The sequence below is a fragment of the Culex pipiens genome, chromosome 2, assembly GCF_016801865.2.
Source record: "Culex pipiens pallens isolate TS chromosome 2, TS_CPP_V2, whole genome shotgun sequence".
In the NCBI taxonomy this organism is placed as follows: Eukaryota; Metazoa; Arthropoda; class Insecta; order Diptera; family Culicidae; genus Culex; species Culex pipiens.
In genome coordinates, this window is record NC_068938.1 from 118,703,403 (window position 1) to 118,731,246 (window position 27,844).

Below are 27,844 nucleotides of genomic sequence, written 5' to 3' on the forward strand. Positions count from 1 at the left end.
GGAACGTCGGATAATCGGCGAAATATAAAAATCGCAATCGAGATAATGACGATCGCTCTAGATCCGGGACCGGGGTGTAGGGGTAAGCGTGGTTGCCTCTCACCTAGTCGGCCTGGGTTCGTTCCCAGACGGTCCCGGTGGCATTTTTCGAGACGAGATTTGTCTGATCACGCCTTCCGTCGGACGGGAAGTAAATGTTGGCCCCGGACTAACCTAAAAAAAAGGTTAGGTCGTTAGCTCAGTCCAGGTGTAGGAGTCGTCTCCCTGGGTCCTGTCTCGGTGGAGTCGCTGGTAGACAGTTGGACTAACAATTCAAAGGTCGTCAGTTCGAATCCCGGGGTGGATGGAAGCTAAGGTGTAAAAAGAGGTTTGCAATTGACTCAACAATCAAGCCTTCGGACACCTAGTTTCGAGTAGGAATCTCGCAATCGAGAACACCAAGTCAATGCTGTAGAGCGAATAATTTGATTTTGATTTTGACTAGATCAAAGGCGACTGCATCCGGTTACCGCGGCAGCCTGTCATCGTTGAATAACTATGACCAACGTTTACAACGGGACTTCGGAAAATAATCGTGAGAATCCAAGCTAGTTTGAATTTTGAAAACGTAGTTTATTTTTCGCATATTTACAACGAATAACCTTAATTCCTAAACCGTATGGATAAGATTTATGTTGTAACCTGACAACGTAGTCTGTTGATTGGCTATCCACCTCAGGGAACATTCCTCAGTCACGTAACGCCAACGATGTGATGGACGTTTACTTTGCTTATTATTATTATCATTATTTTTACGATACAACATGTAGGAGTAAGAGTGTATCATTTTAAAAGCCAATTTAACCAGCTTAAAGCCATGGATGCCACGTGGGATCCATTCGGCAAAGATTGTCCGAATTGCTGGCCACTTGCACCAAGGTGCTCATTCGGTTCACCTCTGCGTTGTCGAAGCGCGCCAAACTGTTCAGCCGCGCCATGATATTGTTGACCGCTTTGTTAACCGTAGTGATGACCGTCTCCGAGTCGACTTCAACCGCGGGGTTTTCATGCGACAGGTCGGTGCCAGCTCCTTGATCGATCAGCTTTTCGTCGAGGATGCGCTTCTTCTGCACGGCAATTATTTCATCACGAAGAATCGCCCGTAGGATGGTGGGAAGTTTAAAGTTGGGCTGCACCAGGCATCGTGCCGTTGCGATGGTGGACGCTGTGAGCGGTCCTGTGACACCGATGGTCGACAGGAACTCAACAATGTTGGGCGTAAGTCGGAACGGAACCGGTCGGTTTACGTCCAGCAGTCCGGTCGAATCGTCTACGTCGAATTTAAAATAGGAAATATTCATCAGTCCGGAGTCCTGGTGAAGATACATCATGTCGGCGTTCAGTCGGGTCAGATAGAGTGCGTATTCCATAAGGCAGGATAACGACAGCTGCAGGGTAAACATCTTCCTAAACTGCCAGTAATCCGTTGCCGATCGGAAGTTCCGTACCGCCCAATCTTTGAGCATTGTTCGGGGAATCATCGAGGTCTGAACTTCTCGCAGAATGTCCCTCAGCACGGTGTGTGTCGTCTGCGAGCCGCGAGCCTGCACCTTGGCCAACCGTTCGTAGTAGCGTGCGATTGGCGCGTCGTGTTCTATGTTTAGCTTAGTGCAGCCCGTTTTGTAGACGTCGAGCAGGGAAATGCTGGACGGGTTATCCTCAACCAGACGCATTTGTGGCGAAACGGCCACGACTCTTGGCACGGTGATGTGCAGGAAACGCCGGGAGGTTTCCTTCTGCTTGGCCAGATAGTTGTTGAGCATACGCAATAGCTGCAGGACGCGCTCCTCGCGGCGTGCATCTCCCAGCCCGGTGTCGTTCACCACCAAGTACGGATATATTTTTCCGTTAGTGCCCCGAATGTACAACCGGCGGGCAGCGGTGTTGTGCTTCTGTACGATATCAACACGTGGCATGAAGCGTGAAATCCGGATGTGATAGTGGGAATGCTTGGGAAGCAGCAACTCTCCTGGCAGTTCAACCTCGGCTGTTTTCTGACTAAAGTTGGACAGGAAACGACACTTTTCCTCGATCAGGAACGATCTGCAAGAGGTGTACAATTAGTCTCAGTAAAAGTTGAAAAACGCTGTGTACTTACTTTGGAAGCTGCTTGGTTTTATTCTCCAAGATCTTGATCCAAATTTTGAGCTTGTTGATGAGATTGTGCAGTTTCGTCGCTCCCGGTTGAGAAAAGTCGAAATCACTCGTAAACTGGCCCTTCATCTTCTGGAACACGGGATCCTGGACGGTTGCCTGGGCTCGTCTGGCCAGTGATTCCGACGCAGCCGACGAAAAGTTGGACGACACGGAACTGGAAATGTTTTCTGAAACCATAGAATCTAATTAGACGACGCTGAACGATGCTGCTAAGCTGAGCACATGAAGCCATTTACCTATCCCGATGCCGAACGTCGAGACGAGCTTTTTGACAAAGTTAAGCGTGTGCTGCGTGATTGTGGCCTCGTTCACCGAGCAACGGTTCTCGAATGCAATTGCGTAGCATTTGGTGAGGCCCTGTCGCAGTTGGCGAAGCACCTCCTCGTACCAATTCTCCCGGAACCAAACCATTTGATCGACGATGCCCTCCAGAGAGCTCAGCACCGTTGGGTGAATATCCCGCTGCAAGTGCATAATTTTCGAACATCTCCACATTGGCGGTGTGGCCCGAATCGGTGTCGTTGTGGCCTGCAAGGAAGGTCCCCCGGGTGTGGCGACACCTGGTTGATTATCCGCTGCCGATGGCTGCTGTTGTCCACCTGCTGCTGCTGCTGCTGCCGTCTGTTGATTGCCAGATCCTCCGGGTTGGGTGGAAATGGTCACCGAAGCTCCGCTGGCGGTCCCGCCACCACCTTCCATCTTGTTGACGGTGACCTTCTGGGCGGCGGCAGATGCCTGCTCCACACTCTTGTACCGCTCGCGTTGTTCAATCTTCAACGTCAGATAGAGCGTGCGGATGGGGAAGTAAACGGCCTGCGGGAACATTCGACCAACTTGGCTCAGCAGGTTCAAAATGACCGTTCCTTCGTACTGCACCAAACAGCACAGAAGCTGTGGAATCCACGGAACCCACTGCAATGGAGGAACTCCAACCGCATACTTGTCCAGCGCGTCCAGCAGGGATTTGTCTTCGTCGTACGACAACAGCCACAATACCTTGGCAAGGTACTTTCTCGACTTGCTTTCATTTTGCGTACGACAAGCGTGCAGGAAACAGGTCATTGTCGCAACTCCGAGATTGGTTTGGCGCGGATCACGTGTGAAAATGTGCTCCAAATAGTCTCCCCACAGCGCCCAAGCCTTAATCAGAGTGTCGTGAAGTTGGGTTGCCGCGCTGAACGCCTTGTTGGCCTCTTCCGATCGACCAGTTTGTGCCAGCAGGAGTCCCTTCATTGCATAGAATTCCGCCGTCATTTCTTTGCTGAAAAAGTCTAGATTTGTAGGTTCGATCACTTCCAGTGCTTCGGACAGCTCTAAACGACTGTTGACGGCGGCCATCTGCAGCACACATTTGACCTGTTGGCGTATCTTCTGGAAGCAGTCCACCACGGGCACGGACGGAATCGTGTAAATCCTGTACAACGAGTCCTGGCACACCCCCGTAAGGTTCTGTTTGCGGGCGATCTTGCCAAAATGGATGATCGTTTGGGCGGAAGCGTGTGCTCCCAACATACAGGGTGCGTTGTTATCTCCCTGCTGCTCCAAGTGCGACGTAATGATCTGATAATGGTGCTGTCTCCAGGTGAAAATGTCACTCCAGTGGGACAAATCGTCCGCAATGACGGGTAGCCGGTTACGCCACGTCTTCACGATCGCTTTCATGTCGTGCAGCGAAGAACTTCTGTTTTGCAAAAGACCTTGATGAATCTGACTCGCTTCTTGCAGTTCCATAATTTGCTGGGAGGCTTGCAGGATTGGGAGATGGATGTGGGAAACAATCGGCGGCAAACGGCGCCATTCACGCATGCAGTAAGCCGACGACATTTCAACGTACCGTTCCACCGACGACGGATGCTGCTCCTGCTCCTGGTTAAGAATGGTAAGATAGCCCCGGTACAAGTTCACTTTGTAGCCAACCTGCTTCGGACAGGATTGTTCCACCTTCAATAGGGCCTGTTTCATCAACGTCCAGTCCGGAACCCGCCAGGCGCTGTCCATGATCAGGAAGGAATTTTTATCTTTGCTCAGCTGACCATAATCCATCAAAATGTCCCACTGGTTGAGCTCTTTGGCGCACCGAATCCAGTGGTTCTCCCACAGCAGAATCTCGCTGTTCATATCGTTCGGTGTGACTCCGTTGTTGAGATCTTGCTTAAACTTGGTCATGGCGGAATCGTAAATGCTTTGAGCTTCCTCGAAGAAACCCATCTGCTCGTGGGCAATGGCCAGATTCGTCTCGGGATACTTTGCATACTTGAGCCAGAGGCCAGCCCACAGATCTTCCTCGTGCAGTGACGAGTACATCTGCGACAGCGGATCCATTACGTACGAACCGTCGCGATTGTTCTCGTCGTCAAATTCGTTATACTCCGAAACGACTTCTTTGCGATTCGGCCACTCTAAGGCCATTTCTTCCAGCTTGAGTGTCATACGGTGCCACAGATTGTGGGCCTTGCCCAGGTAAGCCATCAAATTGGGCGGGATGTAAACCGGCGGACTACACTGGGACAGGGACTCGACGAAGGTGTGCAGTGCGCTGGGATGACAATCCTTTTGGATGATGTGAGTGCCCGACGAAAGGAACGGAACAATCTCCCGGTCGAGAGACTGTTGCTGGCCTTGGTCCAGGATCGACCACAACCGCGGGAACACATCGAGCCAAACCTTTTCCGCAAGTGCTGTATCCATGTGGCATAGCTGGGCCGTAGCCACTAGCAGTTGTTCCGTGCGAACCTTCCGGCTTGCCTCGAGGAATTCGGCCTGTCGGCTGATGAGCTTGGCGAGGGCGGCCTGTCGATTTGCGACCGGTCGTTCGCTCTCTTCGTGTCGTGAAATGTTCGAATCTACGCTCATGTCCATGTCGAATGCGTCCTCTTTGTCCTCAATGGGATCGAAGGACGTCTCCGCCGGGTCACTTTGCAGCGACGTGTAAATAACAAAGTTCTTCTTTTCGTCCGACTCGGCCAGATTGATAACGGACGAAATGCTTGGGAGAAGATGGTGCTCGTTGCTGTTTTGGATTTGAGTGGTCGTGTTTGCCGTCAGGATCAACAGTTCGATGCATTGCTTGATCCAGTAGTGCTGTCCAATGGAATCCCACGCGTGTGAACAAATAATGTAGAGCAAACGATCGTGCAGTCGGCGTCGCATCGAACCGTCGAAAACTTCGAAGAATTTGGCCCGGATCTTGGGCTGGTTGCATCGCAGTCCGGCCAGGAACGCGGCTTCCAGCTTCGACGTAAGCTCCGTCACCTTGAGTTGCTCATCGCGGTAGATGTAGTTGATCAGCTCCAGAAACTGTCCGTTCAATTCCTGGTCGTCGGCGAATCGCTTCTCCACGTACTGCATCAGCTTCACCAGGAGAATGGACTTTTCACGCAGCGTCGGTGCCTGGGACACGGTCACCGGAGTGTTTTTGTTCTTCATCCACTCTTCGATCATCTTGACGATCGCCTTGATGACCTTAACGTCGTTGCTTTTCTCGATCAGGCCAACCAGAATTCCTCCGATGAACATTTTGCGCATTTCGACGCTCATAACCACTACACGATTCTTGACCAAATCCAGTGAAACCACCAGAAGTTCGAGCGCAATCGAGCCAGCGTTATTGGTCGCCTCGCTGGTGTTTCCATTCTGGTTACTCGCTATTCCTCCGAGATGTTCTTTGGTCAACCGGTTCAGCAGTCTCATGAATGGAATGATGAGTCGATCGATGTAGCTCTGGTTGTTGGTACAAGCTGCCTTCAGGGTCATGAGGGTGCCGAACAGCGTTGACGGGTTGGCCTGCGGGTTCTTCTCGTAGGTCGCCAGTCCTTCAAAGATCATCTTACTAATTGTGGCGTAGAGCGTTTCTAGTTCGTCATGTTTGTGGTGCGAGTCGGTGGGGAAGATCGACATCAGTCTTGTTAGCAGTCCATGCATCAGTTTGATGACGCGCGTGTTGGGGCAGGTTACGCACGCCGAAAGGCCTCTCTGCAGTGGGCGGAACGTGGTCAAAATTTGATCTTTTTTCAGCACACTCAGCAGGAATGTTAGCAGCTCCAGTGCGGTGCAGATGTTGCCAATGTTGGGCTGTTGACCTTCGATGCTGGTAAACACTTTGTCCAGCCAGGTAAGCTTCAAATCAAACGGTTGCTGCCAAACGTCCGGTTTGATGGCCAACTTGAGGAGCGTGACGCATCGCCTGGACAGACTCTCACCCGGTGATATCGTGCCCGGTGTTGTGGACACATCGTTCAGTTGACATGCCATCCGGAAGAGGAAATTCAGCACCGCATCGCAGTGAGCGCGGTCAATCGGCCGGCCGGAACCTTCCACCTTTGGAGCGGTTGTAGCTACAACTGCACTAGTAGAAGGACCAGCCGAAGTACTGGGCGACGGCTGCGGGTTGCTCTCTCCTGTGGCCAGCTTCTTGCGAGCTTCTTCCTCCTGGGCCGTTCGCTTAACTCCGCCGGTGACCTGTGGTTTGTGCTCGCTTTGCATCTTGCTATCTTCGTCTTCGATGCCCGCGCCGGTGCCGTCCGTTTCCTCCTTGATTCTCTGTAGTTCCCATTTTATAATGACCTCGGCCAGCTCAACCGACAGTTTTCTGTAGTCTATTGTGGCGTTCACCGTGAAACCCAGCCGATGCATGGAGTTGATGATCTGCTGTACCAGATGATGACGAACCCGGTAGTAGACCTTAAAGTGTCTAACCAGCAACTGCAGAATGTGAAAAAGCTGCTGCATCGAGTGTCCTTCCTCCACGATGATCTTCTTGGTCCAATGAGTCAACATCGTGTTGCCATCTTCCATTCGCAGTGGCATGGCCGGAGTCAACACTTCCAGTGCCTGCTTCACGACGGTTCTCGCCTCAACGGCGTGGGCCTTCAACAGCGAGTGAAACACCTGCAGGACGATTCGCTTGTGGATGGCGAGCCGAGCAATGATGTGACTTAGCAGCAAATGACCATGATATCTGGCCGCCGGATCGACACAGTTCTTCGGCAGCAGACATGGCCACGCAAACGTCATCAGCCGTCGGAGTTTGTTACCTTCGCGCTTATTGTTGGCATCTCCGTCGTGAATGTGGGGTGAGGCCCGTTCCACGAGCAAGCAGGCAAACTGGAGCAGCGCAATTCTTACCGCGTCTTCGTTCGCGAATGGCTTTTCCGGATCGATGACTTTGTTGATGAACACCGACACGACGTTGTTGTCGTCCTCCTGGTACGGTGCGGGGGGAGCTCCAACCAGTTTGTTCCCTTCGCCCTTTTCGAAGCTTACGGCAAAGCTCGGAATGATGACCATGGTGAGAATTTTCGCCTTTAGTTCCTGCGAGATTTCCTGATTGGCGAAGCACTCGACAAAGTGGAAGAACGCCTGACGCTTCCAGTCGACGGTGTAGCTTTGACAAACGGTGTTCTGCAGGAAATCACGGAAGAATTGAAAGTCCGGAATGAAGCGCAAGCAGAGTGCACGCAACAGCTGGAACAGCAGCGGTATCTCGTTGGTGTTGTGCGAAAAGTACTCGATCAGAATCTTGGCCACCAGGTGCCACAGATCGCAAACTACCGACGCTTGGCACGTCTTGTACAGATCATTTTTCCAGATTTTCTTCAGCGCCGCAATAATGTCCGTCTGGGACGAAATCCACGGACTGTCAAACTCAATCAGCGTGTAAACGATGAGTACGGCCTGTCTCTGCGCTTCGTAGCGATCTTCGTAGGATTTTCTACAAGGTTGTACAACAAGACATTAGTAAACAAGTACGATAATATTCTAACCCGAGAATCGCCTTACCCTTGCGAAATCGCAATGCTGCCCTCCGAGTTGATCAGTATGAGCTGTATCAGCCGCGGTCCCTTCTCCTGGATCGCATTGCGGAAGGACAGACCGTTCTTGTGCTTTAGCAGGTAGATCATGAACCGATTCCACTGCGCGTCTTTCACGTTGATATCGCTCAGCAACAGTTCCATCGTTTCCTTGGGGAACTTGAGCAGGAATTTGACCAACGGACCGCGGTACGGTGAGCATGGTTCGATCTGGAAGGAACGTTGAGCGTGCAATGAGAATAGCAGTGACGACTTGTTTCAACTTACCATCAGGCTCTTCTCCGTTTGCAGAATCAGTTTGCACAGGCTGTCGATAAACTTGGCGCTGGCAGCCGGAATCTGGTGGAATATTCCGATGATCGTCACAATCTTTTGCTCCGTTTCGCCCGTCTTGGAGTTGGCCAAAAAGTTGGATCCCTTGTTGGCAGTGATGGAGCTCTCGAGCAGTTTTTTCACGATTTGAAGCAACGAATCACACAGCTTCTCGTTGAACATGGACGGGAACAGCTGCGTCAGGTAGGACAACCGTTTGGCGCCGTTCAGCGTCAGGTTGCGGTGATCGCCGAGCTGCATCAACAGCGGCCGGATGCCGGCGTGAATCTGCGGACAATCATTACAAAATGTTACCTACTGAAGATTTCAACCCAACCCAACTGCTTCAAACATACCGTCTCTTTGTCCACAGTGCATCCCTGTAGGAAGTTTTGCATGCACTCGAAGGCCGCCTCCTGCAGCTCGACGTTGTTCTTCTCGAGCGCCTTGAACAGAATGGAGAAGATCTTTTCGCGGCACCCGTTCGGAATGTAGTGGCAGGCGGCCAACGCACGCAGCGCACTCTTCCGCAGTGGAATCAGATTGGTTACGGTTTTGTAGCAGTCTAGCTTGTTCAGCGTGGTGTCCTCGGCGTCCGATAGGGTTAGCACCTCGTGGTAAAACACCTTGTGCGTGAGGATATTTAGATCTGAAGCAGAAACAAAATGTTACCAATTGTGGTCTTTTGTTTGGTTAGGCCGTTGCTAAAATTAATTTTCAACCTTTTTTTTATTTGTTGAACAAAAAATTTACCAAAATGGGTGTACCCCATTTGGCATAATGGACATTTGGCATAATGGACGTTTGGCATAACGCGTTCAAAAACCATCAAGGACGATTGGCATAATTATTACTGTTTTTTGCCTTTCTTACTAAAGAAAGGTATAGGGTTTGCTTTTGGCTCCGACTCCAAATCAAGCTTCGTTCCCAAATCATTTCTCGAGAAATATTCATTCGAAAATTCTGCAAAAAATCATAGACGACCGATTTTCGACGCCCGATCGTTTGACAATGACAGAATTGGTCTATCTTCAATATCCGAATTTTGGCGCTTAATTTACTGTAGAGCACGCGTGACGTCGCTCAATTTTGTGGTAGGGGGTTTCTCAGAGCCCACATTATGGATTTAAGCTCTCTTAGGCGCATTTGAAAGGGGATGTGCTGAACCTGAACCAGTTCCATACCAAATTTGAATTTATCAATTTTTTAAGGGGACTCGGTGTGTGTTTTCACCTGATCAGGTGGTTTTCAAATGAAAATTCGATCGAAAATTGAAGTATTGAAATCGTTTATTTATCCAAAAAATTGCATTTTTCGAGCCCTACATCCTCCCAAATTTTCATCCATGTCGGTAATGTGGTTCATGATTTACAGCTTGTGGACTAATTCACTGTGAGGGGGGAAAAACCCCTAAAAAAGGAAAAAGCCAATTTTCACCAAATGCCAAAACTATTCCTTTGGCATTTCATTTAATTTTTTTTTCTCCATATCATAATCTAGACCATAATCGAGGTTCTGAAACAAATTTGACCTCATTCGGATTTACCGTTCAGATTTTAGAAAATTTCCATTTTTGCCTTTCTTACTAAAGAAAGGTATAGGGTTTGCTTTTGGCTCCGCCGACTCCAAATCAAGCTTCGTTCCCAAATCATTTCTCGAGAAATATTCATTCGAAAAATCTGCAAAAAATCATGGACGACCGATTTTCGACGCCTCGTTGACATGTTGTCAAGTTGAGCTTCACATGCAGACGCGAGCAATGCTGGCGCGTATAGAGTTTTGATACTAGATTACTCCCTTTTAGTGCAAGTTGCTTTATCGATTGCTCGTTCATCACACATCGCCTATCATGATTATCTATGCTAAGCTTCTGTGAACGCAAACTAGACGCAAGCAGCTATCCGTTCTGAAGCCCCATGCTCATTCTTTTGCATTTCTTTTTTGTTTTGCTCATTCTCTGATCGATCTCTGAGTGAACGAATTTCTGGTGAGCGTCCAAGCTTCCCATGCGCCAGTGACAACGCACATCGCGGGCAGGGCTGAGCTGTAGGTTAGTCGAGGTTGGTCGTCGACTAACAAGTTCTTTAACAAAAATGTCGCCCACCTTAAACCATTTGGCGCCCTTAGCAGGGCCCAAGTTAAACTTTGCATTTTGCTAATTTGCCAAGTTGCCGATTTGTGCTGCGCCTTCTTGAAAAAGATAAAGCGCCCCCTCAAGAAGCCCCAGGGCGCCCAAAATGTCATTTTCGCAAATTAAAAAAAAAGCCTAAAGGAGATCAGGGCTAAGCTGTAGGTTAATCGAGCCGCGTTTGTTTGGAATCAACTAGCAGTGCTCTTCAACTTGTTCCGTTTTGATGATTCTTTCCTTTTTCTAGATGCTGCTACGTTGCTTGGGTCGCTGTTCGTTTTATGCATCGCTAGCATACAATGACCGGTGTTATGGTATATCTGGGTCTGGCCTGTGTTGGAAATATACTGTTTTGTTCGCTGCGATGATTAAATTTATTGCGGCTGGAGTGGCTATTTTTTGCCAAATCATTCAAAAACTTACCTTTAATAGGAGTGAAATTGGGTCAAAATGTTTTTTTTTAATGGAATTTGCAATTCCTCAGACTTTTTAATGAATCTTAATTCTGTTAAAGGTTTGAGTAGGAGACATCTTAAATACGTTTGCTGAAAATCTCACATTCCAAGAACAAAACCTGTGTTTGTAGCAGCTATATAGGGGAAATCTACCCTTTCCAATCAAAAACCTATCTTCGTCATATGGAGAGTTTGATGCTCGATTAAAGCTCCAAAAATACTATTTGGGCTATAAACTTACCAGCAACAGCACCGCCTCGAGTAAGCACGCAAATGTATGCCACTTACTGGCCAAAAAGATCACATTTAATGCACGTTTGATCATAATTTGTATTTTGCGAGACCACTTCTCATCATTTTGTTGGCACACACAGTGACACACACGAGAATCCCTCAAACGCTTAATGAATATCGCCAAAATTAACTTTTCACTTTCGCTTACTTTTTCACGGCGCTTAAGATATGAAATTGCTTCCAACTACCGGCAACATGTTCTTTTGATCATTATTAAGGCACTCAATTGAAGAATAATCCCGAAAAATGTAATAAATTAGCAAGCGCCATCAAAAAAACAAACGCGCCAAGTCGTTTGACGTTTCAATTTTCACTTTGCATTCCACTCGAAGGCTGAAGAAAACCGAGCGAGAGACGAAGGCAAAAAAGAACAAAGGCTGGCCGTCCACACCACCACCCACTCAGCGCGTTCCGTTTGAATTCCGTTTAGAATTCCGCTTGAGCGAAAAAAGTTCGATTCGAATTCTAAACAGTGTTCGTTTTAGATTCTAAACCGCATTCCGTTTCAAACGCAACAACCGGTTCCGTTTGAGTTTTCGCCGCAAATCGGTTCAAGCGGAATTCAAACGGAATTGAAACGGAATGGACGGGTTAGTTTTGACAGCTGCTTCTTCTTCTTCTTCTTAGTATCGTGGTTTTTCTTTTTTGTTTTGGTTGAATTGAAATTCAACCGGAAAAAAAACAGATTGGAATTTTGTTAATACGTTGAGTTTATTTTCATTAATTCATTATTTCATTAAGTTCAAGTCAAAACCATTACAGGTTTCCCGACGACGGTTTCCTATATGTACTTAGCGCCTTAATAAAAACACGAGTCCCAGCCCCAAATTCCCCATTTTTAATAATCTTTTTTTTTCGCAAAATTACATAGGCTTTAGTAAATGAAATGCGTTCTGCTGTTTCTTGCTGCTGGGCGTCCGCGTAATCTGGATAGCCGATTCCAGACTTGCCGGTTTTCGTTCTGATCGGGTGGATTTTATTTTATCTTGTCCGCCGAATTGGAGAGTCGCATCGGACGATTCGACCGTACTCGACGCCGGGATGATATACGCGGGATTCCATCGTCTTCGTCTTGGCCGCCGTCGATCGTATCGGATGATTTCGTCGACTGGACCGTGGCCGCTTGGTCTAAGTGAGATTCGTCGTCGTCGCACCGAGGTTAGGGAGATTGGCAGGCATTCGAATGGCGGCGATCCGTGCTGGAAGATGTTTCGATTCTATCGGAGGAGCTTCTCCACGATCGTCGGTAGTAGGATCGCCGACATGGTGCTGGTAGTGTTCTGTCGAACCGGTGTCCACTGCTGCAGCAGGTAGATCTTGCTCGTCGCCTCCCCCGGGATGTTCTCAACCGCAATCCTGCCAACTTGGTATAGCTGGGTTACGATGCACGACACCTCCTAGCATCGCTGATTTGGCCGTGGGTCCGCTGGTCTTTAGTCCCCCAGTAGTCCCCAACATACGGAATGAAGCATTCCTTCTACAGTAGGTCCACTAGCAACGAGCAGGTGGTCGCAGCGACTGCGAAGGTGGTCCACTCTTCACCGCTGAAACCATTACCCTGGTAGGCCGGCGGAGGAGGAGGTGGTGCTGGCGACCCAACGCAATCGGAGAGTTCGGCACGACAAAGGAATTGGGACGTCGTCGAGTGTTCTCCGCCGCTGACCCTGACTGAAAAGTCCGTCGGACGTCCGTCGTTTGTCGTCCGTGCAATCGTACGACGTCGCACGACAATGTCGCGCGACTTTCGCACGAATGTCAGACGTTTTTGCACCAAAATGTCGTATTTGTCGTACGATCGATAATCGAAATTGTTCGACATTGTCGTACGACATTCGACCGACGTCGCACGGTTTTGTTATTTAGGATGTCGTGCCTTTGTCGTGTGCTGTCATTTTGGTATTTTGAGGTTATTTTCAAAATAAAATTCACTTTGTTTATGTTTTTGATTATTTTTATTCATTTGTATTAGTTTGCACTGGCCTGGCACTTTGTTTTTGAAATATTAACTATCACTGCAGCCATACTTTTCTTAATTTCGCTTAGTGACGGGATTGGCCGTTGCACAAGAAGGAAATACAAACCGACTCCTTTTGGTCCCACGATGGCCAACCACTTTTGGAAAGGTTCTGCTTGTCTACCCTTCCAATGTTCGAGTGCTGCCCCGTGGGAAGTTTGTCCACCTCGATTCACCCGGTGGATGTTCTCGGCCGAAAGTATCTCCAGGAAGAAGACTGAGTTTTGATAATTGCACTTTTGAGATTCCGCTAGAAGTCCAATACCACCAACGCATTTTCATTGTCCTTTTCCTCTTGCTGGTCCACGTCCAGCAAAAAGCACTCTGGAAACTGTTTGTACAGAGCTGGAACGAATAAAATAATTTAAAAAAAATTGCAGAATTCAAGAATTTAAAAATATTAAGACATGACGTGTTTTATAAATATTTTGCATTTCAAAATTTTGAGAAAGAAAGATTCATGTTTTGAAATTTTAAAAGCTGACTTTCATTAGAATTGTTGGGTTTAAAAAAATTAAACATGTTATGTTTGATTTTATTGTGGTTAGCAGCACATACGTGGAACTCCGTACAAATTCTCTCTCAAAAAGTATGCCCGGAAAGATTTGTCTAGTGGTATAATAAGGATTTTGTCCATGACATTGTCATGGCATCCTTTGACCAAAGAAATTTCACTATACCAGATAGACAGAAACCAAACGTAAACAATCAAGCTCTGCTTACGGATGCGAAAAATTGTATTATTTAATCGCAGCTGAGAGGTATTTTCAACTAAAACATTTCAGCAAGTAATATTACTGAAATCTTACTGTAGAAGCTTCCTTTAAGCACATAGGAAAAGTTGTTGACCCCGTCAAGCTGCTTGAAGAAACACGACTGTCTGTAGTACATGTCCAATGACCAATCACCAAAAACATTAGCAGCAACAACACAAATTTTGTTGGATTTATACTTGCGTGAAACCAATATGGAAAACTTATAAGTAGGTTTAATAAACTTAAATGATTTAAACGGCATTATATCTAAAGAATCTTACGGATTATTCCATTTCCAACCATTTTTTATTTATTTTGTAAATCGTTTTGATTGACTGTCCCAGTTTCATCCATGGATTACTTTGATTGTGTTTTGACAGGTTTAAACCAGAGTTTCACCGGGCAGCAATATACGAGAGGTATAGATTTTGAAATATTAATGTTTTACACAGTTTTGAAACCCCTCGATCCCATCTGGCAGAAAATCTTGTCTATTTGTTGCAGCTCTCCACCGCTAGAGGCAGGACCGTACGATTCTCTCTTTTTGAAATTAAGTTCCACCTATGTGTTAGCAGTGAGGTTCTGATGTATCCAATGACAAAAATAAATATTTTCAAAATGCCGTTGCAAATATTTTCCAAAGTTAATATCAAAGTTCATAAATAATATTTATAAAAAAAAAACCCAAATAGTTGAAATCACAAAATTGTAAAACAGAAAAATAGATAATTTTAAAAACTTATTATCTAGTTTATTATTGTATTTTTTAGAATTACAAACCTCAAGATATTAGGAATCAGAAATTTTAAAAATGTTATAATATTAAAATATTAAAACGAAGAATTTTAAAAGTATTAAGACTTTCAGGAATTTTAAATTTTCTAAATTATTTGGAATATTAAAACTTGAAGAATTAAAATACAATTTTCCAGAATATCAGAATGTAAGCACTTGTTTTTAGGATTTTCAAATACTAGATTTTAAGAGTTCTGTAAAGCCGAAAATTTCACAATTTTAGAATCTATGAATGTAGGAATTTAAGAATTTTATTATGTTTGTAGTTTATGTTTATGTTAGTAGTCTAGAGTTTTAGCATTTTTTTAATGCCAGAATATATGTTATCTTGAGAATTTTATTAAAACTAGGAACATTATTTTTTTTCAAATTCTCAAGATTATAAATAACCTTGAATTTTCCGTGGAATTTTCTCATTTCATGATTCAATGGTTTTTTTAAATTATGCAATTTGAAGAATTTTAAAAGAAGCAAGGAATTGTGTAAATTTAAGAATTTAAGAATGTTGGAATTTTTTAACTTCTAATTTTTATATTTTTTTTTAAATTAAAAATAAAAATTTATGGAATTTTAGATTGATAGTTTTAGGAATTTTAGAACCTTAGATTTTTTTAATTTAGGATTTCAGAAGTTAAGAATTTTGGAATTTTAAGAATTTTTAGTTTTTTATTTCAGAACGAAAGAGTTATATTTTTTATGTTTGGATTTTAAAATTTTAAATACATCATTTACCCGCCAAACTTAAAAAAAACTTAATCTTTTTAGAATTTTTGAAATTAGGATTTCAGAAGTTAAGTTAAGAATTTTGAAATTTTAAGAATTATTAAATGAAAAAATCTTAAATTCAAAATTGTGCAATTTCAAATTGAATATTTTTCTTCGTCGAATTATTAGTTTTATGTTTATGTTTTGTTTTGCGTCATACAAACGCACTCCCAATACACCTCATCCAAAACACTACTCACCGGTTCCATTAACAAATTCTGGCTGTTTAGAAACGTCGCGGGAGTTTATTATTCCGTCCTCCTCCACCTTTTTATTCACGCGGAACAGTGATTTACTCCCGAGCTTGAATGTTCTGTTTCCGACACATTCAACACTCGGAAACTCCTTCTCCTTTGGAAATGCAACTTCCGCGGAAAGCAAAACACCAATCCGCTTTCTCAATCGCAGACCGATTCCTTCCGATACCGGAACATGGCCCACCGTCTTCGTCCTTCACAGCCACGACAACCGAAATCTGGAAATCCAGAACATAAGACTATGATTTGGCCGTTCACCACTCCAGCCGAAACTTTCCGGAAAGGTACACAACTTACCTGTCAATCGGTCAAAATCCTCCAGTAGCCCAACAGCAACGACAACTGGTTCAATTTGGTTGAAATCAAGTCCAAACAAGATCAGCTGAAGAGAACTCTCAAACTGTTTGCGTCGACGAAAATCGTGACGTCGAAATTAAGGAAAATCGATGGAAAAAACAATGTCGCGCATGGCGAGTGTTTGTCGTGCGTTTGTTGTCCTTTCGACCAATCGATATCGAAACGGTAAAATCAAAACCGTGCGACAACTCGTACGACGTGCGACATTTTTCAAACAGGGGAACCATGCGCGCCTGGGTCATGCTTTCGAACAGATAAGCCGCGTCACTGCTGGCGCCGACACCGTCAGGTGCGTTTGGTACGAGCACCGCCAGCTTGCCGTCCATTGGATTCGGCAACTTAGACACGACGGCGTCACTCTCCGGAGGCGGCACGAGAAATTACGCCGCGACTGGCGGTTCATTGGGCAAAACAGAAGGACAAGCAGCAACTTCTGTTGTTTGGAAAGTATTCGGGTGAAATTTTCTAAGCCACTAAAGGTGCCCTCGCTGGGTGTTGTTGAAGCGGTGGATTTTTCTGCAAAAAAGATAAACAAAGAACGACGATCGTTAGGACATGCTGTTGAAGACTTCTAACATCCCACTCGATCTCACCCGTCGAAAGTACGACCTCCTGGCCCACCAGCTAGACCGACAGCATCGTGTCGCCCTCTGCACGCAGGACAGGTCCGACCTCAGGTCCACACATTCCGCAGCTGGCTGGTTCCAGTGGCCACAATCCTCCAGCGGGCGCATCGAGATCGGCGGTTTAATTCAAAGTTGGCCAACGTTCAAATCGAAGAACACCCGCGATTATCCACCTGAATTAAAAATGTTTCAAAGTTAATTTTGATTATAACTAAAAAGTTTAAAAAACTTACGTGCTGTGAAAAAAATCTTTCACGCGTGCTTCCGCTGAAGAAGCGCCTCAAGGCCAGTCCGGCCAATGCTAAATCGGCCATCACGGCCAAACGTCCCAGCCGCTGGCGTCGACCAAGGCAGAGTTCGGTGCCGCCAACAGCGCCGGGAATGTGGACCGCAGAATGAGAACCCCGACGAAGGTTGCACAGGTTTCGGCTCTGGTGGCCTGTCCAAGCATTGGAAAAATGTCAATGTGGGTTCGACAAGCTGGACCGGATGGAGAAGAAACGACTGGAAGAGATAAAAGAAGCCGGTTCCGTCGAGCCCGTGTAGGGCGGCCAGGAATCTGAAAGAGGAGGCGTCGGTTATTGGGTGAATGTTCCGAATCCTTAGAAATGTAGCGAAACTCACCAGTTCGATTATTTCCACAGCATTCCCCGAAAAAACGTGGCGCGAATGAACAGGACCAAACATGTTTTGCTTTTTGCTTTTTTCCTAACACTTTGACGTTAGATTGAAAAAATCAACAAGAAAACCGCTTCGGCGAAACGCGGCGAAATGTCATCGAGGTTCTGCCGTACACCAGCAGGTGTCGCTAATGTGCCAAAATGGCTCAAACGGAATCTAAACGGAGTCCAACCGGAGATTCCGTTTAGAAAATTTCGAAGCAATTTTCGAAGCGGAATTCGAAGCGGAATGAACCCGTCAAGCGGAGAACGATTTGATTGGGCAGCAGCACAGCCAGCGATGCCAGGAAACTTTCCCTATAAATGCCACTTTTCGTGAGTGTTCGTTTGAACTGTCAGCGCAAATGGCAACACTCGACAGAGTGTTGGAAGAAAAAAGAACTAAGCCGATATTAGAAAAATGGGCGTGGCCCAATGCATTCGCCTCGATTAGAATACCCTTGGGAATTTTTTTTGTTAAATGCTTGGTAAAGAAATAGAATAACTTTTAGTGAAAGTGAAAATAAACAGAAATGTTCACAAAAACTTGCTCTACTCGTTGGTGTACTTGGTTTTAGTAAAATTCAAGGGAGACTCTAGATTATCCAGCATCATTCAAACACGACCGCTTATTAGGATTAAAATGGGTAGATTTCCCCTATGTTTGGGGTACGTTTTTCACCAACAAAGATTTTTAAAAAATTCAACCTTTAGTAACTCTTTGAAAAGGGTCGATTCCTTTGAAAGAGTAACACTGCTGAGTGACTTGTTTTGATCATTTCTTAGTATTTGAGCATTATTTCAGTTTCAATTTTAAAACGATTTATCAAATTTAAACATATTTTTAGAAAAGGTTGGTAAGCTATCTGAAATTCTTCGTATTTTTTTTTTTTTTTTTTCATTTAAATAGTTTATGTGCGATAGAAGTATTTTTTGTGTAATCCAAAAACGGATAATCTCGTTAATTCTTGATATTTTGAAAAGTGCAAAAAACACTCAGAGATTACGAACAATTTAGCGATAGGCAGAAAACATTACGAACATCGCAAATTGTGAGCTAATTCTCTGCCTCACAAATAATTTGTTCTGATTTAAAAAACGAAAATGCTTGTGTGCGAGCACAGCTTACACCCGGCCATGGCAAATGAGGCAAAAACCAGCGCTTTTCAGTTGTATGAAAAAATCATGATGAGTTTTGAATTGATTCATGAATGGACCATTCTTTATTTTGCTATTTCTTTGAGAAAAAAATCAACTGCCGTTATCTTCCTTTTGTAAGAAAGGCTCTATCTCACCCCAGGTGGGATTAAATCGGGTTTTTTATAAGCATTTCACATTTTTACAAATGTAAATGTATTGTTTTTTTTACCTTTTTTATATTACTATAGGGGAGCTGGGGGTAAGACGGCCAGGCGGGGTAAGACGGCCACCCCACTGTTTTAATAAGTATACTAATGAATATTACTAAAATGTTTAGCAATACTGTTCCTCATGCTAAATAATGTATATGGAGTCACCTTTGCCAGAAATATTGTTTGAAATAATATAAAAATAGCTCAAAATAAACAAATAATTTTTGAGCTTGAAACTGGATGTAATTTTGATGAATTACAACTTAGACATTTTTGTTAAATAACAACATGTTTTCCTGTCTTCAAATATTTTTTCACGTTAAATTGAAGTTTTCCCTAGATTATGTCCCTCGAAAAAGTTCAAAAAATGCGATGAACTGTTTACAAAAAATGTTTAAAAAAATAATTTATTTGGGGGCAAGACGGCCACCTCCTCCGGGGGTAAGACGGCCTGTCGTAATTTGTAGATTTTATTTGATATAGGTTATATTTTTGACGGTTTTTGACTATTAAGACATATTTGTAGATAAAGGAAAAGCATTTTCAATAAAACTATCAAAATTTAATCAAAATGCTGTTAACTACCGTTTCGACAACATTCTTTACTGTGATATAGCAAAACTCATTGAATAGTATGAAATCCTATCAAACTTTTCATAAAAATCGCTTATTTAATATTGTTTACATAATTTTGATTTACTTATTCTAATCGAAATACACAAACTAATTTTTTTTGTATCAAATTGTGATTGTTTTGTAGTAAAAATTCATAGTTTTTCATAAAATGTGGTCGCAATAATATGAAATTCACTGAGCTAAAATTCACATTTGAAACCTGATTTTTTTCAACCAAAATAGTTATGATGTTCAGAGAAGTCTGTTGAACCAACCATATAGATGTTTGGAGGGATTTAGCAAAGTTATTAAGTTAATTTATAGCACTGGCCGTCTTACCCCACATGGGTGGCCGTCTTACCCCGCGTATTTCATATATATACGATTTCAATTATTTTTTTTCCACAATAGTAAATTGTTTCCTTTTTGAATAATTCACAATTAAGTATTTTAATGAAGTCTTCCTACTTTTATTTAAAATTTAGTTTAAAGAAGGAAACATGTCTTGTTAGCTAAATATTTTTCCTCTTTCAATATAATTAGCATTTATATTTTTTTTAATGAAATTTTCCCTTCTTCAATATTAATTTCAACTTAAAGATGAGAAAAACCCCTTCAAATCTTCGATAATGGAGACAATTTTGCTTTTCTTCATATTTTGCAATTGATTTTTTTTTTTGCAATTTTCCCATCTTTGTATATACAACTGGAAGAAGGGAAATTCTTTTATAGATGTTCTCTTTAAACATTTCTATCACTTCTGCAATTTTTTCTCTGTTGGTTTATTTTTTCGCAATAAAATTGATTACGCAAGATCCCTCCTTTCATTTATTCAAAACCAATCTTAAAGACGGGACGATTAAAAAATAAATAAAAGCTAGTTAAATTGGTTTTTTGAATAGATGTAGGTGAAAAATAAAAAAAATGCGATTGCCAAACATTTAAAGAGTAGCAAAATGTTAATCTTAAAAGAGACTTTTCCTTCTATAAGTTTATTTTTATATAAAAGAAGGGAAAGTTTCATAAACAAACTCAATTTTCAAATATTAAAAAAGTATTTTTTTAGAGATGTTCCCTTCTAAAAGTTGAAATTAAAATAAAAGAAGGGAAAATTTCATAACAACTCATTTGCCAAATATTTAAAGAAAGAAAAAATGTACATCCATTAGGTTGAATATTAAAGAAGAGAAAATTGCATAAAAAACAATAATTGCAAAATATTGAAAAAAAAAAAACAAACTGCACAGCTTTTGAATGATTTTGCCTTCTTTAAGTTTTAAAATAAAAGAAGAGAAAATTGCTTTAAAAAACTTATTGCATTTCTTTAAAGAAGAGCAAAATGCAGATACATTATTTAGGTTGAATTTAAAAAAAAGGGAAACGGGAAAATAGTAATAAATAGCAAAATATTTAAAGACTGGCAAAACTGACATCACTTTGTTAGGTTGAATTTAAAATAAAAGAAGGAAAAATTTAATACAAAAAATAGCAGCAAAGTATTTCAAAAGAGAAATATCTTGATATTATATAAACTATTTTTAAAAGCATTTTTAAGTAAATTAATGAAAAAATTCATTTTGAAGCTTTTTAAAGAAATATTCAAAAAAGGGGAAAAATTGCATCTATTGGGAGAAAATGACAAAGATACTTGATTTCTTGAAAAAAAAACAGTTTTTTAAGTAAAATTATCTGGTAAGTTAGAAAATAGAAAAAAAAGCTTTACATTATTATTCTTTACAAAAGATAAAAACTTTATACTTTATAAAAAATAAATACAAAAAAAGCTAGCAATAATTATGCCAAACGTCCTTCTTGAAAACCCGTTATGAGGCTACCAACTCTTGCTGAGCAGCAAATCCGTATACTTTTCCGACATGGCACCACAGAGAACAGATGTATATCTAGGCTCTAACTTGTGTGTAAACACTGTTGCACTAAAAAAATGCGTTGCATACAATCTTGCATCAAAGAAATTAGAGTGTGCTGGATACGCTTGGCGGCGCCACCGTCGCGGCTGAGAATACTTGACTTAACAATGAAAAAGGCTCAATAATTCCGAAAGAAAATAAATGTTAACCTCGTTTAAATAGAAAATTCCCTTCTGTATAATTCCAGTTAAATAAAAATAATGCAAAAATGCATAAACATTAACGAAAACCTAACAGAAATTTCATTCAAAAATGATTTTTCAAGCGACAACTTAAAATAGTCCCTTTACACATGTTATGTCCGATTTCGTTTTGTTTACCTTCTTTGGCGCGTAAAATTTCAACCCTCTGATGAAGGACAGTCAGACATTGGTCTGATGTCGTTCGAACGGAATGTTTTATGTAGTGATTAGATGGTCCAACGTTCTGCTACTGTAGGCCATCATGATTTTGGAAGTGGCGCTATCTAGGCGGATGGTGCACACCCTAGCTCTTTTCAACGTATTTTGGTTTGAATTTTTACACACGTTTTTCAATGCTGTTTGTTCATTGATATACATCTGTTCTCTGTGATGGCACCATGGTATAACAAAAAATGTCAAGGAATTTTTAGATAAATTTGGAATTAGGGAATTAGAAATATTTTTGTTAAACGTTCAAAAGTTTACGAAATATCAAGTTTGCTTTTACGAATAATATTGTTGTCAGTGTTTTCACGAAAACATTTCTAGAGCTTTTATTGGAAAGGTCCTATAAATACAAGCACAACACAAGGTTTTCACAAGCTTTAGAAAGCCTTTTGATCTTTTATTTGATAAATATGTTTTTTCAAGGAAGTTGAAAAGAACAATTATTAATAATCAAGATTGAACTGAGGAAAACCCGGAAAACGATGCAAGTTATCCATTTAATATCAAACTGAAAGTTAAACAAAAATGTCTAATTAGCAAAAGCTTTGACCCAATTAAAAAAACTATTAATAATTTGTTAAAATTCCGTACAAATCCGTACTATGCGAAAAATTCCGGCCTGTTTAAAATCCGCGGAGAGGGTCGAAAATCCGTACGGTAAGGAAAAAATCCGTACAGTTGGTAGCCTTAGTTATGCCAAATGGGGTACACCCATTTTCCACATAAATGTTCCGTTTTAGCAATAATTTCATTTTGCCCCCTTTTAAAGAAATTTTGATGCTTGGGATAAAAAAAATAGCAAAAACATAAAAAAATATTGAAAAAAGAGCAAACATGAAGGGAAATCATTAAAATTCCAAAAAGATTCTTTAAATAGTTTGAAGGCCGTTGCAAAGTGTATGTCGCCCTTTTTTGAAAATTGATCCAAAAAGTCTAAATTTAAAATTTTAACGGAATTGTAAGTGTAATCAGCTTTAAACATTTCATTAAAATTTTTAATATGTTCAAGTTTGTTTAAAAAAAAATTCAATATTTGTAAATTTCCGTTCTACAGCGCTGCAAATTTTTTTTTCGGCGATAAAAAAAAAATTCGTCAATACTTAGATATTTTGAAAACCAATGATTGCAAAACATTAGGGCAGCCCCCTTCGATTTTGACAAGATCTGTCAAACCAACAATCTAGAGGGTTGTTCAATGCAAGTTCAATGGTCGATGTCAGACAGACTTTGATGACTGGCGCAAGGTTCTGTGTACAATGTTGCGGTCAATGAAAAAATAACAAACTTACCGATGGTAAAGAGTCGTGGCTCGAGCGTCGTGCAGAACGTGTTTCCGTCCATCAGGCCAATCTGGGCGCTCGCCGGTTGGTGGCGCAGGAGGTGCTTTTTGGGTGGGATCATGTCCACGAGTACTTCGCGGTGCGGATTCATAACCTCGGTGACCGACTTGTTTTGCAGTTCGGCAATCAAACGCAGCGATGACATGGCCGTTTCCCGGACGAGTGTGTGGGGACTGGTAACCTGGCGCACGAGCTCGTGGATTACGTCGTACATGGCCTTTTTCTGGGTGGCAACTAGTTCGTCGTTCTTGCAGTCTCTGTCTAACGGGGTCATGCAGATTTTCAGCATCTTTTCCAGATAGTTTTTGGCCATGTCGATAGCCCCGCTGGAAACTTCCCCAGTTAGATCCATAATGATGAACATGAAGGCCTTCAGAAAGATGAACAGATGCTGGTACAGCCATCGCATGGCCATATTTTGGAACAGGAATTTGAGGGCGATGCAGCCGCCCATTTTCGAGTACCAGGGACGTTCGTAGCAGAGGGCAGCCATCTTCTCTGCCAAGTATTGCATCATCGGCAGCCGACAGGCACGTTCCTTCGATCCCATGATGTTGGTTGCGGTCTCAAGAATTAGCACCATCGCCAGATTGCCCGGTTTGCAGAGTTCCTTCTCTTCATGGCCCATTATTTCTGTGAGTGCGTCGATCAGAACTAGCGGGTCGAGTCCGCTGTTTACATTGTAGTGCTTGTGGGGGAACGGTCCGGCCTGTTGGGCGATCGCGACCATTGTGTAGTGCCGGACAACGGCCACCATGGTGGGTAGGACGGAGCCGCGAAGTTCTTTATTTTTTAAAAAAGATTTTTTTTAGAATTATTAAAACAGGGATATAAATAGATGATCTGATTTACCTTTGGTGGCTGCGGCCACAAACATGCCGGTGATGGCCCGCTGGTGCGTCTGCCTCGCCTGCTTGTCATATAAGGTGTAATAAGCCGTAGTTGGCAGAACGTTGTTTTCGGTGAAGCTGGGATGCATAAACAGCTTCTGCAAGGTGTGTTTGTCATCGTCCAGGCAAATCGACGCGGCCAGATAGCAGCGAATCACTTCCCAACTTTGGCGCCAGTAAAACGGATCGGTGGTGCTTGTTTTGAGCGCGTTGAAAGCCGTCTCGATAACCTTGTCTACCGGGAAGTCGATGGGTTTACGGTGCTCCTGGAAGTAAGCCACTACGGCCGGCTGCAGGGTGTCACTTTCCAAGTACTGAAGCGCTTGTGGTTCAATCATCATTTTGCGATTTCCGCCGCCAAATTTGCCGAGCACACGGAACGCCACCACGGCGGCACTGTCCTGGTTACGTAGTGTTCTCCAAAGTGCCTGCATCAAGTCGGCACGCACCGGTTGAATGTGGTCGTACAGAAAATCCGGCTGCAGGTTGTCTACGCAAAGTTCAAGAGTGCGCAGACCTTGGCTGACCAGCGTGTGCGAACCGTGCAATGCAGAAACCAGGGGGTCCATGAGCATGGGCAAGTAAGGAAGCAGCGAAGATAGCCTTACAGGCACCGTTAGGCACAATTCAACGAAAAGGTCTTTCAAAAATTGCTTGTGGAAGCCACTTTGCAGTCGATTTAATCCCTCTAGCAGATTCGGCAGCAACGGCAGAAACTCCTGATACAGCAAATCGTGCGATCCACCACCAATCGACCGGAACAATGCACGCAAAAGCAGGAAGTAATTGTACGGCTCCTTGGCCGTCATCGCCAGCTCCATCGATTTATTTACAATGGAGTGCAAATGTGGTTTTAGCATGTGTTCGTTTTCTGCAGCAAACAAACTGACACTTCCAAACACCAACTTGAACAGCCGCAAGTAAAGATTCGAACGCTCGATGTTTGAACCCATCTCTTCCATGCGCTCGAGCAAATATTCCACCAAAACTGTGGCAAACAAGGGCGACGTTTTAGGGTTCGCCAGGAACGAATTGGCAATCACTTGCAGGGCTGAGTTTTTGTACAGCCGATCGACCATGAAATCGATAGTGGACGCGAATATCTCCTGGAAGTTTTGTGAATCCATCGTGAGAAACACTCCGCTAAAGTGTTCCAGAACTTCCTTCTCCTCCTTGGATCGCGGCATTTGGAGTGCTTGTTTTTGCTGGGGAAGTGTCTGCGGCATGCCCATGACCGGAACGTTGATCGTGTAAATGTCCAGGGCCTCCAGCGCCCAGTGGAAGAGATCGATAAAGATCAGAATTTCCGACGGATTAAACAGCTTTGACGCCGGCAAGCTGTGCTCGTTTTGGCTTGTCTTAGCCGCCGGACAACCCCAGGTGATGGTTTTTACGCCGCATACAAGTGTCTTCACCAGGCTGCGATACTCGGTTACGTTCAGGTTGTTCGGCTGGGGAAATCCAATCGTGGTCAGCTTGGACGAATTGTCCGACAAATCGAGCCCGAGAAAATCTTTCGCACTGTCGCTGGTCGCTGCCGATGTTTGCGGCGTGTGTTGAGGAGTGGCCACCGGAGCAACTGCTGTTGTGGTTCCACCTGGCGTCGGGGGTGCTGCACTGGGACTCCCACCACCGGCGCCGCTTCCAGCTTCCGGTTTCATCGTTTTCCACTTTTGCATGATTTGCGGCAGCTGAAGCTTCGAAATGGTGTGAAACTTTTGCGTGAAAACCTTCAGCATCATAATCAGCAGCTCCCGGCTGGCCGCCGCTTCGACGTCACTCTTCATGCGAATGCATTCGACCAGATTCAACAACAGCTTGCAGGACATAGTCTGAATGCTGGTTGGCAGCGAATCGTCGTGCACATTTTTGGCAAACAAATGAACCGCCTTCGAAAGCGCCGACAGCGACAAATGCTGCCGAACGTGGTGGACGAGATCAGCCAACGTGGAATACGCGAGCGGCCGCAGCGATTCGTGCGTGGTCCACCCTTTGCCCAGCAGGACATCTTCGTCAAACAGTTTGTCGATGGAGGAAACGAAATCTGAAAGAAACAACACAATTACTTTCCCATTACGATAATAGTGGTTGTCGCAACACACGATTCCTCAGCTCCGTCGCCAGAATGTGCCGGGTGGCTACGAGCAGTTCTTTCCGCAGGTGAGCCACCTCTTTCGGGCAGCTCTCCAGCAGGTTCAGCATCCCCTTGACCATGGTGGGTGCGTGATTCAGGATGACCTCCTGAAACAGCCGAATTATGTAGGCCGAAAAGGAAAGCGTCTTGATCTGGGCGCCCATAAAATCGACGTAAATTTCCTTGTTGAAAGCCGGGGAGTTCCTGAAAATGTCCGGTTTGGATCAATTCGTGTAGTTTTAGGTCTGAAGTGCGATTCTACTCACTTGTGAACTGGAAGCGGTTGTAAGGTTATGGTTGTCATAATCAGTGGTACAAAATCGACGACTTCCTGGTGCACGTTGGTTTTGTAAATCTGATACATCAGCACGACGATGATCGGCAATTCTTGCAGTACTTTCAGCGAGTTTATTCCTTTAGGGATCAAGTTATACTGTAAATAAAAAAAAACGAAAATAATTAATCCAAAATTCAATGCTTTAATCGTTCGAACTACTGTACCGTTATGTTGGCAATCTTTCCATCCGCCGTTTTCTTCTCCACCTGAATCGGGGTGATTGTGAACGTTTCCGGCAAAAGAACCTCAAAGTTTACATCTTTTAAGTCTTTCACTCGGATGGTCTGCTTCGGCTCGAACATCGTAGTCAGGTGCTTCGGCAGATCGGAATAGATGATTTTTACGTACGAAAGAAAGTCCTGAATCTCCGGATGAAACGAGGGTCGATACTGCTTGTGCATGTCGATGATGATTCGCAAACAGACCAGCACATTTTCCTCGTTGTCCGTCTGCAGCAGTTTGATGGCCAAAACAATGATGGGCTTGACGTATGGCCGAATAAGTTCCGACGTTGGCAACCGATGGATCATTTCCAGTACGAGCTTGCGTACTTGCTGTAAATTTAGCTCCGAAATGAAGTGCGGTTCGCCCTCCTGCAAAATCTTGATGAAGATTCGCATGGAGTGCTCCAGGAAGTTTGGATACGCGCTGCATTGCGTGATCAGCTCAAAGTGTTCGCTCAGTTCCTGGGCCGCCTTTAGCTTTATTTCGTCCTTTGCAGATGCATCTCCGAGCATGTTCACAAAACTGCGGAAATGGTTCATCTGGACCGTATCCACAACCTGAGGTTGTGGCGAGGACGTACTCTGAGCGTACATCGAAGTCATGGTTGTGGGATTGCGTAGGTTGCTATAAAAGAAGGCACTAAATTAATTTCGATTTATTTTGGCACACGATGTCAGTAAACTCACTCACACAAGCAAGCAATGTTTACCTAAAAGCCACAACACCCTCTCCACCCACCCCTTCAACGGAAGCAATCAGCTGTTGTTGGTAAACAAAACTCACCGACACGAAACGCCGACACCTGCTTTGTTTGTATTGGTGACTGCCTACTTAGGTCGATAGTATTGGTGACAGCGAAAATTAGAAATGCCAAACGCCGCGTGCGTCACCATTTGCAATTTTCGACTTTTAAATCACAATCTCAGCGAAAACCACGCATTTTTCACCAAAACTCCACTTTCTTCGTATGCAGTGGACCTTAATGCACGTATTTAAACTATTTTAGGTTGAAATATGAGCGTTTTTTTGCGTTTTATTTTTAAAAATTCACAGTGCTTGAGATGCTTCGGCTCGAATGAAAATTGTTGACAGTTACAGAATGATACACGCTTAACCAGAACAGCAAGAACACTGATAATCCACATTACACACTGTTCAGTTCACTTTTACACACTTGTATGGGTTTTTTC

At 43.7% G+C, this 27,844-nt stretch overlaps 1 protein-coding gene and 1 long non-coding RNA gene across 4 annotated transcripts; both read right to left on the reverse strand.

The window, feature by feature from the left end:
- Positions 1-591: 591 nt before the first annotated feature.
- LOC120419438 (transcription-associated protein 1) lies at positions 592-27,756 on the reverse strand. 3 transcript variants are annotated; one of them, XM_039582121.2, is made up of 12 exons: positions 27,438-27,756; positions 26,594-27,278; positions 26,359-26,525; positions 26,061-26,296; positions 23,921-26,002; positions 23,018-23,851; positions 8,675-8,967; positions 8,274-8,606; positions 7,975-8,216; positions 2,433-7,906; positions 2,138-2,363; positions 592-2,082 (listed from the first exon to the last, which is right to left on the reverse strand). In XM_039582121.2, the coding sequence occupies exons 2-12, from the start codon at positions 27,254-27,256 to the stop codon at positions 849-851; spliced, it is 11,784 nt and encodes a 3,927-aa protein (XP_039438055.1). In that variant the 5' UTR covers positions 27,257-27,278; positions 27,438-27,756; the 3' UTR covers positions 592-848. The 3 variants fall into 3 exon arrangements, with proteins under 3 accessions (XP_039438055.1, XP_039438053.1, XP_039438054.1); XM_039582119.2 differs by having other exon boundaries at positions 2,138-2,378; XM_039582120.2 differs by having other exon boundaries at positions 2,138-2,378; positions 27,364-27,756.
- Positions 11,247-18,081, reverse strand: LOC120419439 (uncharacterized). Its single transcript, XR_005605721.2, has 4 exons — positions 17,389-18,081; positions 16,732-17,323; positions 16,363-16,654; positions 11,247-12,859 (listed from the first exon to the last, which is right to left on the reverse strand). It is a non-coding gene; the product is annotated as an uncharacterized LOC120419439 (long non-coding RNA).
- Positions 27,757-27,844: the final 88 nt, after the last annotated feature.

Excerpts from the sequence above, each read along its gene's own strand:
- LOC120419438 (XM_039582119.2), bottom strand. The coding sequence starts at position 27,256 with ATGACTTCGATGTACGCTCAGAGTACGTCCTCGCCACAACCTCAGGTT. Across the intron at positions 26,526-26,593 it reads GAAAGATTGCCAACATAACG|TATAACTTGATCCCTAAAGG; the intron begins GTACAGTAGTTC and ends TTTTATTTACAG. Across the intron at positions 26,003-26,060 it reads GGCGACGGAGCTGAGGAATC|ATTTCGTTTCCTCCATCGAC; the intron begins GTGTGTTGCGAC and ends TGTTTCTTTCAG.